We start from the raw sequence: 19,656 nt of genomic DNA, 5'->3' as shown, positions 1-19,656 counted from the left end.
GGTTTTCTCCTATTTCATAATAGGTAGGGATAGTTAGTTGGGAAGATATTTGTTGATTTCTGAATCAGTCTGGTAGCATTCCTACACATCAGATTATAAATTCCTTATGGTCTAGGACTTTATATTTCCCAGTACCTTGCACATAGCTGCGTAATAAAAAAAGTTTTTGAATATTGATTTAAATTGTGGTGATAACTGGTCAGATCCACTTTAGCAATGTCTGATTTTTTTTTCCTTGCTATTTCTGGTTTCTGATTCCCCAAAGAAGGTGTCAGTAGCGATGTTGGGCATCCCTAGTTTGGCTCCTATAATATAATGTGATCTTTCATTTCATTTAATAAGTATCTGGTGTCCAGAACAAGGAAGGTGATAGTCATGATTAGACTATAGTTGAGGTATTATTATGAGTAATTTGGAAGAGTATTAACATTAACTACCTAGAATATATCTAGTGGTAGATGACCAGGATGATTTATGAGACTTGAACCTATAGGATTGATTAAAAGAACTTGGAATATTTAGCCTGGAAAGGAAGAGAAATGTGCGGCTGCAGAGAAAACTTGTCAGGGAATTGGAAAGATGAGATACGTTTGCTTGGCAGAGTGACTAAACAAATATTACAGAGAAACAGTCTTGAGGCTTCTTAACTAGTAGAATGGACTTCTTTGGAGGGCATTATCAACTAAAAAATCATTCCATAAATATGAATATTTCCATATACAAAGGATAGAAAATGTGTGAAATCATGAGTTTATAGTTATACAGTTATTTTTAAATTTAATGTACTCACAATAATAATGCTTTTGTGTAAATCCTGTTAAGAATTTCCTTCTGTTTTCTGATTTGAATTTTGTTTCATTAATATTTTGAAGGGGTGTCATTATCATTCATTCTTCTCTTCTCTTCCTCCCCTCCATCCTCACTTTCCCTTTTATAAGTAAGTTATAGTCAAGTAAAACCTTATTGTATTATATTGGTTTCATTTGTAAATTTGTGCCATTTTCTGGACAGTAAAGTAATTTATCTTGCCAAAAGGTAGAAAACACGCTTCATCAATCTTCTGAAGTCATGTTTAACTTTGGTACTGATAGAGTTCTTAAATGTTATAAAGTTAATTTCATTTGCAGTATTATGGCCTTTATATAAATAATTCCTCTGGTTCTGTTCACTTCACCATGCAACATTTCATATAATTCTTCCTAGTCTTTTTCTGATTCCATCCCTTTGGTAATTTCTTATGGTAGTATACAATTTCACTCTGTTCCTATACCATAATTTGTTTAGCCATTCCCCAGTGTGTGAGAAGCACTCACTTTATTTCCAGTTCCTTACTTCAATTTAAAAAAAGAAAATGTTGCTAAGATTGTTATTTTTGTTGTTTTGTGGTTTTTTGGGGGACTGTCTCAATGGAGGTCTTTAAACAAGAATTTCTTTTTATGCTAGGATGTTGTAAGGGCGGCATCTCTGTTTTAAGAGATATATCATGTGCACGAATGTTTGTGGCAGCCCTTTTTGTAGTGGCTAAAAACTGGAAACTGAATGGATGTCCATCAGTTGGAGAATGGCTGAATAAATTGTGGTATATGAATATTATGGAATATTACTGTTCTGTAAGAAATGACCAACAGGATAATTTCAGAAAGGCCTGGAGAGACTTACATGAACTGATGCTGAGTGAAATGAGCAGGACCAGGAGATCATTATATACTTCAACAACAATACTATATGATGACCAGTTCTGATGGACCAGGCCATCCTCAGCAACGAGATCAACCAAATCATTTCCAATGGAGCAGTAATGAACTGAACTAGCTACGCCCAGAAAAAGAACCCGGGGAGATGACTAAAAACCATTACATTGAATTCCCAATCCCTATATTTATGCCCACCTGCATTTTTGATTTCGTTCACAAGCTAATTGTACAATATTTCAGAGTCTGATTCTTTTTGTACAGCAAAATAACGTTTTGGTCATGTATACTTATTGTGTATCTAATTTATATTTTAATATATTTAACATCTACTGGTCATCCTGCCATCTAGGGGAGGGGGTGGGGGGGGTAAGAGGTGAAAAATTGGAACAAGAGGTTTGGCAATTGTTAATGCTGTAAAGTTACCCATGTATATATCCTGTAAATAAAAGGCTATTAAATAAAAAAAAAAAAAAATGAAAAAAAAAACAAATAAAAAAAAGAGAGATATCAGATCAGAATGATAATTAAGAGTTTCTATACCTTGTTCTCAACCTTCACACAGTCCCCATAGTCGAGTCTTGTCACTTGTACCATTACAATAAATTTCACATTCTCTACTCTGCTTTAAATTTTTCTTTTTTTTCTTCCCTTTATCCCAGTTATTCTAGTACCCAACTCTCTCTGTAACAGTAAAGTTACCTTAGTATGTTTCAGATCTGAGAAGCATCAGATTATTTATGTTATAAATGTCCTTTCCACCTCAAAAAAATTCTATAAATGTAGTTGTTTTCCATTGCTAATTTATTTCAAACAAGCTTGAGGGGAGGGAAGAAATAGGGAGGAAATGTAAATATATTTAATATCTGCTTCCTATTAATATTCCCAAATGATTACCTAATCTAAACTGAACTTGTGCAAAGAAAGAAAATTCACAACAAACAAACCTGCATTAATTCCCATAAAATAGAATTTCCTGAAACCACTCTTCATTTTTACAATAATCTCTATTCACTCCTTGATTCCCTGCTTTCCTAGTAATACCATCCCTGCAGTGGTCTCATTGTTTTCCATTCCTAGTCTTGGCCCAATACTCATAGTTCAACTTTACATTATGCTTTCCTTCCTGTCCTGTTGCTAGATCATACCTTTCCAAGCACCTAATCTTAGTTCATCCCTACAATTTGTCTTAGAAGTTACAGTCCTATGCTATTGGATGCATGGAGGAAGTCATTCAAGAATGTTCTCTGGGTTCACTTCAAATTTATTATCTAATTTTAACTGAGTCTTTCCTGCTGCATGGTAATTTTATTCTTTCCTGATTGACTCCCTGCTGTACTCCTCATAGCATCTGTTTTCTTCCTTCTCAAGCCACATATAATCTCCTTTCATCCTTAGCCAAGTACCTCTTTACTTAATTTACCAAGAAAATTGAGGCCAGCCTCCATAAACTCCCTTTTCTCTTCAGTTTCATGCCCTTAGTTCAACATCCTGGTTTTTCCTCTCTTGTACCTTAGAAGAATTGGTAATCTTTCTCTATACCAAGGCCAACCTTCTCTGCTGTTGCCTTTCATCTCATTCTTTTCTATCTTTAAGAGCTTAACCTCCTTTGATCATCACCTTTCCTTTCTCTGTCCTTCACTCTCACTTAAATTTTACTTTGTTCGCTGATTCCTTCCCTTTTGCCTCCAAATGTGCTTAGTTCTTCATTCTCACTTAACCTTGTCATCAACTCAAATTATTGTCTTCCTTTTCATGACCAAAGTTTTAGTTTTTTCACTCATTTGCTTCCCTTCCTCACTTCTCACTTTTCAAGATTACCAGAGCTCTTTGTGTCAAATTAACTGGTGTTTGCTCAGTCCTCATTCTTCTTATTTTATTTATTTATTTTTTTTGTAGTACTTGATGCTTAGGGCCATACCTTCCTCCTTGAATATCCCTGTGTTTTAAATGATAACTTCTCTCTTGGTTTTTCTACTTTGTTATCCCTTCTTTTAAATCTTTTTTGCTAAATCATCATTGATGTCCTACTTCCTACAAAAGGGCTTTGCCTTGCACCCTCCTCTGGGTTATATTCTGTTTTGGTGTACTCATGGATTCCACTGAATTTAATGAGCCCTAAGATCTCATGCTTAGGATAGTGCCTGGCACTTAACGATACCTAATAAGTGCTTTTGATTTGAAGTGATTTACTTAAGGTCACATAGCCAGTAGGGGACTAAATTAGGATTCAAAATCTTATCTTCCTGACTCCCAAATTGAGCATTATCTATCTCTGTAATGATCTTAATGTGTTCTTTATATTATAGACATTTAAAATTATTCTTCTTTTTATTCATTGTTTGTCACAGTTGAAAATTTTGTATTTTTATTGTTACTTGATCAGTTTATAAGGGAAAGCTTTATAGGTTTGTGCAAAGTAATTCCATTAAGATACCAGCTTGTAGAATTAAATATATTTTTTAATTCTTAAATTAAACAGAAACTTTCTTCCATAACTCTTGGACTTTGTCCAATTAGGTCTTTATAATGTAGTAGCAAAGTTTTAATTATTTTATTTTGTTTCATAGATTAAAGGAACAAAGGGGCAGGTCACAAGAGCAGATATTCTTCAGGTTGGTCTTCGAGAATTACTGAATGCCCTTTTTTCTAATCCTGTGGACAACAATTTAATCTGTGCAGTAAAACTACTGAAGGTAGGGTTTGTAAAAAAAAAAAATTTTTTTTTCATCTTTTATCATTTACTGTATCTGTCTTATGTTTAAAAGAAGATAGTCTACATTACATGTTATTCAAATTATACATTATACATATTAAGTATTTTATCAAAGACTTCACATAAATTTTACATTCTAACATTAAAGGGCAAAAGAGTAAGCACAATGCCTGTACACTTGTAAATAAATGCTTATTGAGGATTGATTAAAAATATTGACATTTTATTCTGACTCATTTTGTTTTTGTAAACTTTAAGCTTTTCATAATTTTTCCTGTTTAATGGGAAAGCTTTATGTAATTTACATAACAAAATGTAATATTAATTTGTTACTCTTATAGTCAGTCATATGAAAATCTTTCCACTCACATAAATATTAAGGAAATTTGCTTGAAAGCATTCCATCATTCCTTTGTTAAGTTGTGTAGAATCTAAGGTAGTTTTCACCATTTGTAGCTTTTGTGCTTTCTAATGATTATTGCCTTCTTTAACAAATAGCCCTTGAATTTTCTTTTGATTTTTCATCCTTAACACCTTAGCCATCAAATATTGTTTTAATTCTTCATAAACCTAACAGATATGTATTGAAACTTCTATAAATTATTCAAAGGAAACAAAACTTTTTGGTACAAACCTCCCCTAAATGCTAAGAAAGAAAAGGATGCTGATACTTGATTATTTAACAAACACTTATCTTCACATACAGGCTCTTGAGTTAAAAACATATGACCCATGAACATTCTGTATATAGGAACAGTCTAATAACCTCTTCACCTTGAAATATCAGCAAACGCAACAAACTTATGCTGAGTGGATTGTATCCCAGAGAAAACTTACTACTCAGGGTTTCCTTTCCACACCCATTTCTTACTTATAAGGGTTATCATAAATAGGCACTGTTAATTTTGTTTCTTTTCATTATTTATAGTTCAGTATTTCATCAGTTTTACTATTGGTCCCTTGTGGCCTTTCTTTATCAAACTTTTCTTCAGTTACCTTAAAATCTCATTTCCTTCTCCTTTTTCCCTGTTTGTGAGCCATCTGGTTTGTGACATATTAAAAGAATTTATACGAATAGCTTCCTCTAGATCCTGAGAAAATCCCAGAAATCTGTTGAAAAAAGTTTCCATTTTATTACTGTTTTGTAAGAAATGACCAACAGGATGATTTCAGAAAGGCCTGGAGAGACTTACACGAACTGATGCTGAGTGAAATGAGCAGGACCAGGAGATCATCATATACTTCAACAACAATACTATATGATGACCAGTTCTGATGGACCTGGCCATCCTCAGCAACGAGATCAACCAAATCATTTCCAATGGAGCAGTAATGAACTGAACCAGCTACGCCCAGAGAAAGAACTCTGGGAGATGACTAAAAACCATTACATTGAATTCCCAATCCCTATATTTATGCCCACCTGCATTTTTGATTTCCTTCACAAGCTAATTGTACAATTAAAAAAAAAAAAGTTTCCATTTGATACCTTTTTTCTTCCTCAGAGTTGATTTTTCTTAACTTACTAGCATTGAGGAAAAATAAAAACCCTTTTATTGAGTTTTGATTTTTCTATTTTGGTTTATTGTACAGCAGTTTTCTATTTTTTCTCCATGTTAAATGACAATATCCTTGCTTTACGAAGAGTTTTTCCATAGAAACGGTATACCTGGAATATCTTTAAAAATGAATTTTTGAAACATGTAGAATTGGTTATGTGTAGGGGGATGTATGTATACATCCACACATGCATAAATATATACCTATATTTATATATATATATATGTATGTGTGTGTGTTATAGTTTTAGAATATTCCTACACTTTTAAATAAAGCTCCAAGTCTTTGAGTGCTTTATGGTTTTTCTCTAATTTTTGCTCATTCAATTTCACTTTGGTTGTGAGGTGTTGATCAAAATACAAACAGCATTGTAGCTCTGTAAAATGTCACTAACAAGGCCTTTTTAAAAAAAAAAATAGTTTTCTTTATCAATGAAGGATCTTTATATAAAAATGAATAAGGAACATTTAACCATTGTCCTAATTGTGTTTTCAATTAGATTTTTTTTTACATACATAGATTTTGTTTTCTTTTTGACTGAAAAAGTAGAGAAAAAAATTTTAAGATGCAGAAAAGATCATGCTAATTTGGGGTGGGGTAATACATTCATAAAATTAAAAGCTTATCCAAAATATGCTTTCATATCCAAATTTCACTAATATCTAATATATTTGTCTTTTAAGTGATCTATTTCAATCCAATTCAATATTTCAATATAAGAGCTATAGACACTAATTTTCAGATTTATATAGGATTTCACTTAATTTTATGGTTCTATTTGAGTTGATATGCCCTTCAGGATACCCAATACATTAAAAAATTTTACTGAAAAATTTATTTTTAAATTATTATTTCCCTGAAAGCCTGGGAATAGAAGAAATGAAAACAAAACTGTCTATTTTATAATTATTAGTGTCATGGCTAAGTTAAGCTTTTTAACTGTTATCTAATTCAAAGTAGAACCACAGCCAGTAGAAGACCCCAATTTCAGGAGTTTTGTAGTCATAAAGAAGAAATTAGGAAACGTGAAGTGGCTTGCTAGATATAATGGGAAGAGCAATGGCAACTAATGCTAGTCCTTTATTTGCTATTAACTAGCAATGTTCTCTTGAGAAAGCTATTTCACCTCAGATCATCAATTTATAAAATGAAGTTGGACTAGATTATCTCTTAAAGTTGCTTCTAGCTCTCTCAGTTCTATATTTGTCAGAGAATGTTAGGATTGCAACTAATAATCTTGCTTTTTTTTTTTTTTTTTTTTTTTTTTTTTTAAAGAATTTCTGTAGTTTACTGAATTCTTTATTTTTACTAATTACCTGCTTTCTTAGTTGACAGGGTCAGTTTTGGAAGATGCATGGAAGGAAAAAGGAAAGACAGATATGGACGAAGTGATTCAGAGAATTGAAAATGTTGTCCTAGATGCAAATTGCAGCAGGTGGGAAGAGAAGTGACATAGATAGCAGCCTAATTTTAATGCAGTTCATTCCTGCTTTCTATTTGTGGAGTGTTTTGTTTTATTATACTTTTTTTAGGACCATTTTATCTCTAGGTTAAATGAATTCACTATCTTAAATATTTTGTAGAGATATAGAAATATTTTCTTCAAAGGATTACTAGTTTATTGATTAATATTTGGCCACTTTGCTTTAATTCTTTGTATCATATCTCTTTTTCAACAAAGGAATTAATTTAAAAGCTTAATAAGATTTAAAGATAACTAAAGAGAATATGGTTGTTTATCAATGTGGTAACTAGATAAAAGAGCCTCATTAAAAAAAGTGCCTCATTAAAGATGTTTTTATTGTAGTTTATCATTTAATTTTGAATTTAGGTTGTAATAATTCATTCAGAAACTTCTAATATTTCTTGGGTCTATAATTATCTGTCATATTTACATACACCAAGATTTATATTGTGTTTTGAATAGTCAGACCTATAGCTTCTATTACAAATACAGCAAGTGAAATTTCCAGAGTTAATTCTATTATCCTTACATATATTCATAAATGAGACAAAACCAAGTAACACAGGGAAATAAGCCAAGAATTTCCTATTTACTCAACACATATTTAAATATGTATGGTACTTTCGCCAATATAGAGTATTAAAAAAAAAATAAGGCACACTTTTTTTGTCTTCAGAATTAAGGTAGTGTGAGCTAGAGATGGCCTTCTAGAGTAGAGCTCAAGTTATAGTTTAGGCCTTCATGTTCATTCATGTTTTAGAAATTGAAATAGATAATGACTATATAGAAAAATTCAGAAGGTAAGGATTTTAAGCAGCAAGATCCGATAAAATCCTAAATATTTAAGCAGTTAGTTTCTCGTAACTAGATTATGTGTTACCATATTGCAAGAAAATTTCCATTATTGTTCTAATAAATTATAAACTTTTGTTTACTGCAGAGATGTAAAACAGATGCTTTTGAAGCTAGTAGAACTCCGATCAAGTAACTGGGGTAGAGTTCATGCCACTTCAACATATAGAGAAGCAACACCTGAAAATGATCCTAATTATTTTATGGTATGACAGTGTTCAAAATCAAAATGTTTTATTTGGGGTATGAATAAAATTTTTACATTTAATAAATTTGCTTCGTTGTTTATCCCCGAAATTTGATGTTAGCCAACTGTTACTACTTTTTTTTAATGTCCAAAGTAGCAACCAAAACCATGCAGAAATGAAACAGAAATTATCTAGGTAAGGGGAATAATTAAGAAATTTGTGGGGTTCTAGAATTATAAAGCTCCAGTACGCTTTTTTTTTTTTTTTTTTTTTTTTTTTTTTTTTTTTTTTTTTTTGGCTGAGGCAGTTGGGGTTAAGTGACTTGCTCAGAGTCCCACAGCTAGGAAGAGTTAAGTGATTGAGACCAAATTTGAAGTTGGGTCCTCCTGACTTCAAGGCTGGTGCTCTGTCCACTGCACCACCTACCTATCCTGACCACATAGATTTTTATCTACTCCTACAACCTTTAACAATGTAGGTAGTGTTTGTCTTTTGTCAGTTTTTTTTTTTTTTTAAGAAGTGATTATTGAGTAAACTAATGTGTATTCCATAATTTACCATTTGAATTCTAGAATGAACCTACATTTTATACATCTGATGGCATTCCTTTTACTGCTGCTGATCCAGGTATGTTGTTTTAATAATAAGTTTTTTCTAAATAAGTGATAAAAAGTCTGAAATCAACCAGATACTTATTAGGATTGGTTAGTTGTTTTCAAACTTTGTATCATCTACTTTGGAAATTTCTTATACAGCAAGCAATTTTATTGTCTGTCTGATAATATGTAGGAAATCAATAAAAAATCATCACTTTCTATTGTGTACTACTTTAGAAGTAAGCTCTATTTTTTGGAAGTTTGACTACATTGGATAAATAAGACCTCTGTTCTTTTGAAGTAATAGTATTGTTAATTAGCCCATGGATCATTTAATATTTGACATGATTATATTTATAAAATACAAATAGAGTTTAAAAATAGTTTTTATTATTTTGATTATCTAAGCTTCTTTTACCTAATCCTTACTAAGATACAAAAAAAAAAAAAAATTATAGACTTGAACATAATTTTACTATTGACAGGGAACTTTAAAAAAAAAATACAACATTACTTGGCTTTGTGGAATATATTACTATTCAAGAAGCATGTTTGTCTTATTGTTATTTTGTTTAGGGTTCTTAATAAAATTATTTTGCAACATATTGAAATAGGAAATACATGAGAGGTGCATGAAAACAAACCAGATAGGTAACTTATATATCTGTATTTTGGCACTTGTTAAGTGCCATAAAGACATTTGGTATTGCCTGTCTTAACTTTTGGGAAAGTTCCATTTTGGGAACAGCAAAAATGAAAATCTATGGAGGCTAATAGAAATGTATGCTCATTAGCCAATTGTTTGGGGTTGGTGGAAGGTTGTGTTCATAGGATCATATATTTAAAGCTGAAAGGGACCTTAGAGTCATCAGGTCCTGCTACTTTTTACAGGTGAGGAAACTGGGGCCAAAAGAGATTAAGTGACTTGTCTAGGGTTATGTGGCTAGTTAAGTATTTGAAGTAGGGTTTGAGTCTATTTCATCCTGACTTCAAATGTGTTGCTTTATTCACTACAATATGATGTTTTGTTTTTCTGTTTCTTCTAAGATGGAATACTAATAAATCACCTACTACAGAACATGAAAATGGAGTATGGCACAGTTATTTTACAGGCAAATTAAAAAACTTGCACAATAAAACAACCCACTGTTACAAAGCCTGTAGGCCTATATGGATATCATATGGATATAATGCCTTATATAGTTTTGCTCTGATACAGAAAGATCCATGTGACCATTCAAAGCAAGAACACAAAAAATCATGAATAGGAGCAAAAGGAACATTTATTAAATAGATCAATCTTCTACCATCCTTAATTTGTCATGCACTTAAATCTAACTTTCATCCTATAATTTCATTCAAAAAGAATTTCTGTATTCAAGGCACTGTTAGGGAGAATAAGATGTGATCTCTACAAACATGAAGCTCATTTTCTGTAGCAGGAGTTGGCAAAGCCTGAGGGACCTGCCACCTATTTTTGTATGGTCTGAAAATTAGAAATGTCTTTTACATTTTTCAGATAACATTTTGGCCATACAAAAATCTAGTGGCAGGCTAGATCTGGCTTGAGGAGATTTTCATTTGCCAACCTTTTGTCTAGAAAGAAAGATAAAACAAGGCACAATAAAATGGAATTGAGGAATGTGTGAAATGTTTTGAGGTTTGAAAATTTTCCTTCTGAGAGATTAATTAATTACACTTTGGTTTAAAAAAAAAAATAGTAGCATTTGAGCCTGTTACTTGAAAGTACCTCGGTAAGAATTATAAGACCATACAATTTTCCCCTATTCCCATTTTCCATTTAAACCTTTTCCAGAATCTAGTGGCTTTTTTTGATGAGGCTAATGAGTTGAGGTGGTTCTTAATAAAAATCAGACAGAAGATTTGTTCATTAATGTCAGAAAAACTTGGGGGGGAGGGTGATTGAAGCAATTAGAATTAAATAACTTACTCAGGGTTACACAAGTAATAATAATTAAGTGTGAGGTTAAATTTGAACTTGGGTCTTCCTGGATGGTACTCTATCCACTGCTCCATATAATTGCCGCTTGAAGTAATTTACTTTTAACAGAAACAGAAAAAAAAAGATTTTTCTTTGTATAAAATAATCTTTATTTGGTAGGCTTTTAAAAAATGCTCCTAAAATATAGTATGAGAATACTGCTATCTGAAGGACCTTTATTTATATATAGTGAATGTTACATTAATATTACTAATAACAGCTCACAGTTATTTAGCATTTCAAAATTTGCAAAGATTTTTACTTGTATATCTCCTGATCTTCCAACAACCCTGTGGGGTAGGTGAATAGTCTTCATTTTACTAATAAAAAAAGTCTCATTGAGTTTCCCAGGGTACCAAAGCTCTAGTATTTTAGCCAGCCTTCAAATTCAGGCCTTTTGCTTTCCAGCTTTTATTCTTATAATTGTTTGTTAGACCACCCATTCTCTATTTCAGGGATTCTTAATGTTTTTGTATCCTGTATCTTTTTGTCTGATGAAGCCATTTAGAATAATGGATGTTTAAATCCATAAAATACATATTATCCCCAAACCCTTAATTATATTGAAATACAATTAACACAATATTAAAAACAACAAAAAAAGTTACAAACCTCAAATTAATGACCACTTAGTCAGAAGTTCTTGTCAGTTTTGGCAGTATTACCCAGCGGGTATAAATTGGATTTGTAAATTCACATTATTTAGTCACTCTTCTTGTGCTACTGTTTATTGTTTTCAACAGGATGATGGTGTGTAGTTAGTATAATTCACTTTTAAACAGAAGAATTACATAAATTACTTGAATAACAATGTTTTTAAATCTTTTTTCATTTAGTTCACTTGATTTAAAATGTAATGGTAATTAATAACAAAATTGGGATTAGAGTTCTATTCCCAAAGAAGGTATTTAATTTTGTTACTCTGTTGTCCCAGGAAAGGGATGGGCTGAAATTGTATAAATTGATTAAATTTTTCACTACTATTAGAAAGCAAAGAAACCCAATATATGTCATATAATTATAGGTGCATTACTTAGAAATATTTGTATGCAGAGTGGGGTTTTTTTGTTTTGTTTTGTTTTTTTGTATTTTTTTTTTTTTTTAAGCATCTTAAGCTTTGATATTTCTCTTTTTTATATAGATTATCAAGAAAAGTATCAGGAGTTACTTGACAGAGAGATTTTTTTCCCAGATTATGAGGAAAATGGAACAGACTTATCAGGGGCTGGAGATCCGTATGTTTCATTTGTAGCTGATATTTTTTTCTATAAAACATCTCTCTATGGCAGAGCTTTCTTAAAATATTCCATCACTCTTATGAAAAGCTTTTTCCTAGATGAATTTGTGGTCAAAAAATTAGATGTTGAGGGGCCATATATTTTGATTACTTAGATATTGTATTTGTTCCCTGGTATTAGATACGTGACAATTTTAAAAAATTTAAGTTTAGTAATTATCAACTAAAAACAAACTGTATAAAACTGTAAATATGTGCTGTTTACAGTTTGTCTCAGAAAGTAACTTTAAAAGATGAGAAACATCTGCTTCTGTATTCCCTTTAAAATTTTGTTTGTATTTTCAGATTTTTACATAGCTATTACTATTTAAATAGTTTGAAGCAAATACATATATTATTTTCATTCTACTTTCTTTAATTGCATTATTTCCTATAAGGGTTTATATATTTCTTTGAATTGTTCATGTTCATAATTTTTTATGGTAAAATAGTAATACTTTATGTTAATATGTCAGAATTTTATTTAGCCAGTTCTCAGCCATTTGACTTAATGTATTTTCAGTTTTTTGCTAGCGCAGATAATGCTGCTAAAAAGATTTTTGTACAAAGAAGTCTTATCTTAATAGTGTTAATTAAAGTATATTCCTAGTAGTGAGGTCAGTGAATCGAATAATATCAACAGTTTTGTAGTTACTATATTGTGGCAGTACTTTTATTTATTTATAAAAAAAGAAAATGTTTCCTCAGTATCATGATGCTTAAAACATGAGTCCCTCCAAAAGTATTCTTTCTAGAACATTGTATTTCTGTACTTAATACTTTTAAAATTGTATAAATAATTGCACAGAATTAATGTCTTGCACTTAAAATAAACCCATAGTGTTTATTCTGAGTAATCTCGATATAAAAAGCATCTGTTATTATTAGTGTCTTTATGTAGGAATATATTAGGTAAATCTTAGGAGTTAGATACAGATTACACAGTTGTTTACAGGGGTAGAATTTGAATAATACTGTGCTATAGCGTGGATATACTTTAAGCCTTGGTGTGAAGGTTAGATTTTTGAAGTTAAAATCAATATTAAGCATTATATAGTAGAGTGCAGGAATCAAGAGATGAGTTTTAACCCTACTCTGATACTAAGAGGTTAATGTGTCCTTGGCCAAGTCATTGTACCTCTCTCCTGCCCTCAGTTTATTGGTTTGAACCAGTGGATGCTCTAAGATGCTCTCTAAGGTTTCTTCTTACCCTAGAAGTCTGATTCTAAGTAAATATCATATGTAGTTCATTTATATATCATTAATGGAATGGTCTTTTTAATGGGATTTAAATTCTGATAAGTACTAAATTCTAAAGCATCATTAAAAGTCAAATGGCAGAGCCAAACTGATAAGATATTGTAACTCTAGAATTCTGTGTTTGGAATAGTAGTTTATACTATATATATAGGATTAGTTTTTAAAAATAGGCTGCCAGAGGGAGAATTTTTGATAAAATATCTTAAGTTGACATAGTTTAGGTTTTACATGAATCTGAAATGAGAACTTCAGGAAGTAGATAACCAACTGTTTCAGTGTCTTAGAATTGAAGCAGCTACTTTCTGAATAAATGATAGGTACATAAATAATTTAGAATCATCATTGCTTCTTTTACAGATACTTGGATGACATTGATGATGAGATGGACCCAGAAATAGAAGAAGCCTATGAAAAATTTTGCTTAGAATCAGAGCGTAAGAGAAAACAGTAAAGTTAGATAAAAAGATATTATCTTTATAAGGCAGTTTAGGTATAATGATTAGCAAAAACAGAAGGAAGCAAGGAAACATGTCACATTTATACCAAATTAAGGATGTTGAGTTTAAGTTACTAATGTATGCAACTTTAATTTTGTTTTAACAATATCTGCCAAAAAAAAAAAAAGTAAACTTATTTCCTATAACTTAAATTGTGTAAATATATCATAGTTTATTATGTACATATTATGAACTGTTTTGGCTGCAATAAAATTTATTTGAAATAAGTGACATGTTGAAAGAAGATTTTACTGATTTAGAAGCTTATCTTACTAAAATACTATTTTCCGTAAGAAAAAATAAACCTTAGCTTATACATTACTACATAAATGTAGCACCCTCTTAGTAGCTATGAATAATACAATTTTAGGTTAAGAAGTATCCACTAACAAATTGGGTCTCAAATATGAGTCATAATCATGAAAAAAGCTTTAGCATTCAGAGTTTGAAATCGTTCTAACAACTAATGTTACATATGCAAACAAAATACTACTTACCAGGGTCTTTAAAGATTAGTTTGTGGAAGAAAATTGATAGCTAAAGCATTTTATAGGAGAAAGCTCAAACAACCATAGTGTTAATGTGATAAAAAAAAAAAAAAACAAAAACAAAGTCAAGCATACATTTTCGGCTACTTTGGCAGCTTTTTTTTTTTCTTTTTAGATATACAAGTTTAATTTTTTCACATCACTAACTTGATTATCCTCTATAAAAGAACTGGAAATTTTTATTTAATTTATGTGACTTCCTCAATTTTATTTTGTAGTTTTGAAGATTTTGTACTTCGGAATTTTAACAGGCTTATTCATCTACTACATCTATAATTCCGTGTGTTTGTTTTTTTTTTTTTTTCCTGCTTTATAATTTTTAAAGAGTCATTTTTTTTTTCCTGATATTCTTTTATTTCAGTTTGGTTCTGTACTGATAAGTAATTTAAGTAAATTGCCTACCAAACTTGAAACCTGTACTTATTTCCAACTTCCCATAAGTAGGTAAAAAACAAAAACTGATGTATAAAAAAATTGTAAATATGCATGTAAATAGTACTGTTAATAATGCACTGTAACACATTTGGAACCTTTATTTGTGTCAGTTAATACAGTTAGATTTCTGACTAAATTTTCTGCCTGTTTATTTGTTGGATATACTAGTTTAAAATGAATTTTTTTTTTTAAATAAAAAAGTTTGGGTTTCTTTAAATGAAGTTTTGTAGTGGTTGCCAGGTTTTGTTTTGTTTTTATTTTAAATTGCTTTAAAAGAGCTTGTCCCACATGTGACATCTGTTGGAATAAGTAAGATTCTCAGATCTAATATTTGACTATATTGACCAAAAAAGAAATAAATTTATTTTTTTCCTTATTTCTTAAATGTTCTATTGATGTTTCTCTAGATCTGTTTTACTTCCCCAAGTCCTGACTATCACTATCAGTAAGAACGCTCTCTTGTAACCAAAAAGTACAATTAAGCAAAACAAATTAAACGTTTTGGCCATGTTTTGACAACATATGTCTCATTCTACCAGCTCTGAATTATGTTTCACTTGCAGTTCTCTGAAGTAAAAATTGATCTTTTCAGTGTTGTTCTCCTTTATATTATTCTTGAAATCCAAAGAAATGTTTATGAGAATAAAAGGCGCAAAAAAAAAAAAAAAAAAAAAAAAAACTTTCAGCTTCCCTCTCCCTTCCCAGCATATAGCTTAAGGAAAAAAAATACTAAGCACCACAACAACAGTTCAAAATGTATTGCCATAATGCCTGGATATAAAGGAAGTGTTTCTCAAACTGGAACTCAGGAGAGATTAGCATTCCAAGTAAGTCCTTGAGATTATTACAGCTATTAATATGACCTATGGCCTTCAAATTATTACTAAAATATTTCCAACATTTCTTTCAGACTATATTTTCAAATACCAAACTACATTCTGGATATTTCCATAGAAGTAGATAAACCTCAACATGTCCAAAACTAAATTAATTGCCTTCTCTTGAAAACTTGACTTTCTTCAAGATTTGAATATGACTGAGTATACTTACCACATGGCCTTCAGAATTTATTTTCTTTCCTCTTCCATATGACTTAAAATGCTTAAAATCCTATTAATTCTTTTGCAGAAAAAAAACCTCTATGATCCATTACCTTTTTTTTATAATAGCTTTTTATTTTTTAGAATACATACAAAGATAGTTTTCAACATTCTCTCTTGCAAAACCAGTTCTAGATTTTTCTCCCTTTCCTTCCCTTCTCTAGACTGTAATTATATTCAATATAGATTAAATATGAGTGTTTCTTCTAAGCATATTTTCACATTTTATTATGCTGCACAAGAAAAACCAGATTAAATGGGGGGGAGGGGAAGAATATAACAACAGAGGTGAAAATACTATTATGCTTTGATCCACATTTAGTCTCCATAGTTCTTTTTCTGGATACAGATGACTCTTTCCATCACAAGTATATTGGAATTGCCTTGAATCATCTCATTGTGGAAAAGAGCCAAGTCCATCATAGTAGATTATCACAATCTTATGACTGTGTATAATGTTCTTCTGGTTCTGATACATTCATGTAAGTCTCTCCAGGCCTTTCTGAAATCATCCTGCTGATCATTTCTTACAGAACAGTAACATTCCATTACATTCATATACCATAAGTTATTTAGTCATTCCCCAATTGAGGGACATCTACTCCGTCTCCATTTCCTTGCCTCTACAAGAAGGGCTGCCACAAACATTTTTGCACATGTGGGTTCTTTTCTCATTCATTTCCTTTTCTTTTAAAAATATTTCCACTGCCACTTTACAATAACTTTTCCTTCCCTAAAACAAAACTTTCTTTTGTACATTCATAAATCAATACATTGGCTGTGTCTGAAAAATGGAAAGGATGCTTTACTTTTTACTGCTCAAAAGTCATGATTGGTGTCTACATTGATCAGAGTTCTAAAGACTTTGCACATTTTTTTTTTTTTTTTTAATAATACTGTGGTTATTGGGTAAGTTGTTTTCCTGGTTCTATTTCCTTTGCTATGGATTTTTATAAGTATAACCAAGTTCTGAATTATTCATATTCAAGCATTTTTCTTTCAATGAGTACCTGTTTTTCTTGTAATTTTTTGCCACACCAGAATCTTGACAGCATTTCTGTGCATATGAAACTGTTTCCTTGTTAGCTAAGTCTATTGGTAGTATCACTAGGTCAAAGGATATGTATTCCTTCACTTAGTGACATTTTGAAATATATTTCAAAAATTTTTCAGAAGGGTTGGACCATTTCACTAGTCGACCAGCAATGTATTTAGTGTACCTATCTTCACAGCTCCTCTAATAACATTTACCATTTTTGTCATTGGTCATTTTTGTATATCTGATGAGGTGAAACTTCTGTTGTAATTTGCATTTCTCTTATTGAGGGCAGCTATGTGACACAATGTATAGAGTGCTATACTTGGAGTCAACATTTAAGTCCCAAGTTCAGCTTCAGGCATTTACTTTGTATTGTGACCTTTTGCAAGTTAAATCTTTCTCAGTCTCTACTTTTCTGTAAAATAGGAATAATAGCCTTTACCTCCCAGGATTATGAGGATAAAATGAGCTATTTTAAAGTGCTTTTCAAGCCCAATGTAAGTGTTAACTATTGCTAATTTAAGTATTTTTTTCATATGATTGCTGATATTTTTAATGTTTTTTTTTTTCTTTTTTTTGAGTCAGTTAAGAGACTGGCCCAGCATTAGACATCTAGTAAATGTTGTGTGTCTTGAGGCGAAATTTAAACTCGGGTCCTCCTGGCTTCAGGGCTGATGTTCTATCCAGGGTACCATCTAGTTGCTCCAATTACTGATATTTTTTAAAACTGCCAATTCAAATACTTTTCCACATAGGTATTCTGCTTTCATTCTCCATTTTCCATTGTGTTTTAAATGCTCATTTTTAGTTGAAAAATTGGAATCGACTATAAGCTCTTCTTTCTGCATCTAGTATATCTCCTCTCCAGTCCATTTTAAACATTACCTACTTGAATAATCTTTTAATACATGTCTGATCCTTTGCCCAAAATTCTTTCCCATTGAGCAAAACAATTCCACATCATGATATTCAGCAGTCTGGCTCCAACCTATCTTTCCTCATCTCACAATACCTTTAATCAACTTTTTAAATAGTATTTTATTTTTTGAAATACATGCAAAAGATAGTTTTCAACACTGACTTTTGCAAAACTTTCAGTTTTTTCTCCCTCCCTCCCCAAGACAGCAAGCAATTGATAGAGATTAAACCATATTCATCATGCTGCACAAGAACAATCAGATCAGAGGGGTGGTTGGGGGGGGGGGGGATGAGATAAAAAGAAACAACAAAAAGTCAAGAATACCATGATTTGCTCCACATTCAGTCTCCATAGTTTTCTCTGGATGCAAATGACATTTCCATCCCAAGTCTATTGGAATTCCTTGAATCCCCTCATTGTTCAAAAGAGCCAAGTCCTTCACATTTGATAACATTATCTTGTTACTGTGTACTGTGTTCTCTTGATTCTGCTCATTTAACATCAGTTCATATAAGTCTTTTCAGGCCTTTCAGAAGTCATCCTGCTGATTGTTTCTTATAGAACAATAATATTCTGTAATGGGCTGTGGCTTGAGTTGATGCACTGAGGTCCCAAGCAGGTGAGGCTAAATAGTAATTGGACTATACTCTTAATATACATGCTTGGATAAAGAATGGCCCCGCCCACTCTCTGTGCAAGTCCTAATATGTTGTATAGGAAATGATGATTTTGGTGGGTGGAGGCACAGAGGCAGGAAGAGAAGCTGGGAGAGATTGCCAGGGGGTTCAGTTCTAGGAGCTGCTGGTCTCATGGCTTCTGGTCTAGCTAGCTTCTTGACTCAGCTACTGACGTTGCTATTGCTGATTCCCTTCTACCTCCGACCTTTCTTCATCTCTGCTAAGAATAAAGATTGACGATTTTCCCATAACCTGAATTCCTGACTCCGGCTGATTTTAAAATACGCGGTCATCACAATATTCCATAATATTTATACACCATAACTTATTCATCCCCAATTGATGGGCATCCACTCAGTTTCCACTTCCTTGCCACTACAAAAAGGATTAAACAAACTTGTGCACACGTGGGTCCTTTTCCCTTTTTTATGCTCTTTGGGATACAGGCCCAGTGGAGACACTGCTAGATCAAAAGCTATGCACAGGGTGAGTCTTTTGGGCAGAATAGTTGGATAATTTCAAGACTCCAACAATGCATTAGTGTCTCAAATTTTCCCAAATGTCCAATATTTATTATCCTTTCCTGTCATCTTAGCCAAAATGAGAGAGGTATGAAGTTAATACTTCAGAGTTGCCTTAATTTGCACTTATCTAATCAGTAGTGATTTAGAATTTTTTCATATGTCTAGAAATGGCTTTTAATTTTTTCATCTGAAAATTGTGCATATCCTTTGGCCACTTACAATTGGGGAATGGCTTGAATTCTTACACATTTGAGTCAATTCTTTATATTAGAAATGAGGTCTTTATCAGCAACACTAGCAGTAAAAATTTT

The 19,656-nt window shown here is 31.7% G+C and overlaps 1 protein-coding gene across 5 annotated transcripts in view; it reads left to right on the top strand.

Annotated features, from left to right (window-relative positions):
* PAIP1 (poly(A) binding protein interacting protein 1) overlaps window positions 1–15,462 on the top strand; it is a 41,846-nt gene extending 26,384 nt beyond the window's left edge. For 3 of the 5 annotated variants that reach the window (XM_031964785.1, XM_031964770.1, XM_031964759.1), the window contains exons 6-10: window positions 4,262–4,387; window positions 7,296–7,402; window positions 8,373–8,490; window positions 9,045–9,099; window positions 12,212–15,462. In XM_031964785.1, the coding sequence (XP_031820645.1) occupies window positions 4,262–4,387; window positions 7,296–7,402; window positions 8,373–8,490; window positions 9,045–9,099; window positions 12,212–12,462 (657 nt within the window). In that variant the 3' untranslated portion in view covers window positions 12,463–15,462. The remainder of the gene's footprint in view (window positions 1–4,261; window positions 4,388–7,295; window positions 7,403–8,372; window positions 8,491–9,044; window positions 9,100–12,211) is intronic. The other 2 variants (XM_031964777.1, XM_031964764.1) reach the window with 1 other exon arrangement.
* The last annotated feature ends 4,194 nt before the right edge of the window (window positions 15,463–19,656 follow it).

The sequence above is a fragment of the Sarcophilus harrisii genome, chromosome 1 (genome assembly GCF_902635505.1).
Source record: "Sarcophilus harrisii chromosome 1, mSarHar1.11, whole genome shotgun sequence".
NCBI classification, from domain to species: Eukaryota; Metazoa; Chordata; class Mammalia; order Dasyuromorphia; family Dasyuridae; genus Sarcophilus; species Sarcophilus harrisii.
Note: the sequence above shows the minus strand (reverse complement) of the source record. Positions and strands in the feature narration are given on the sequence as shown.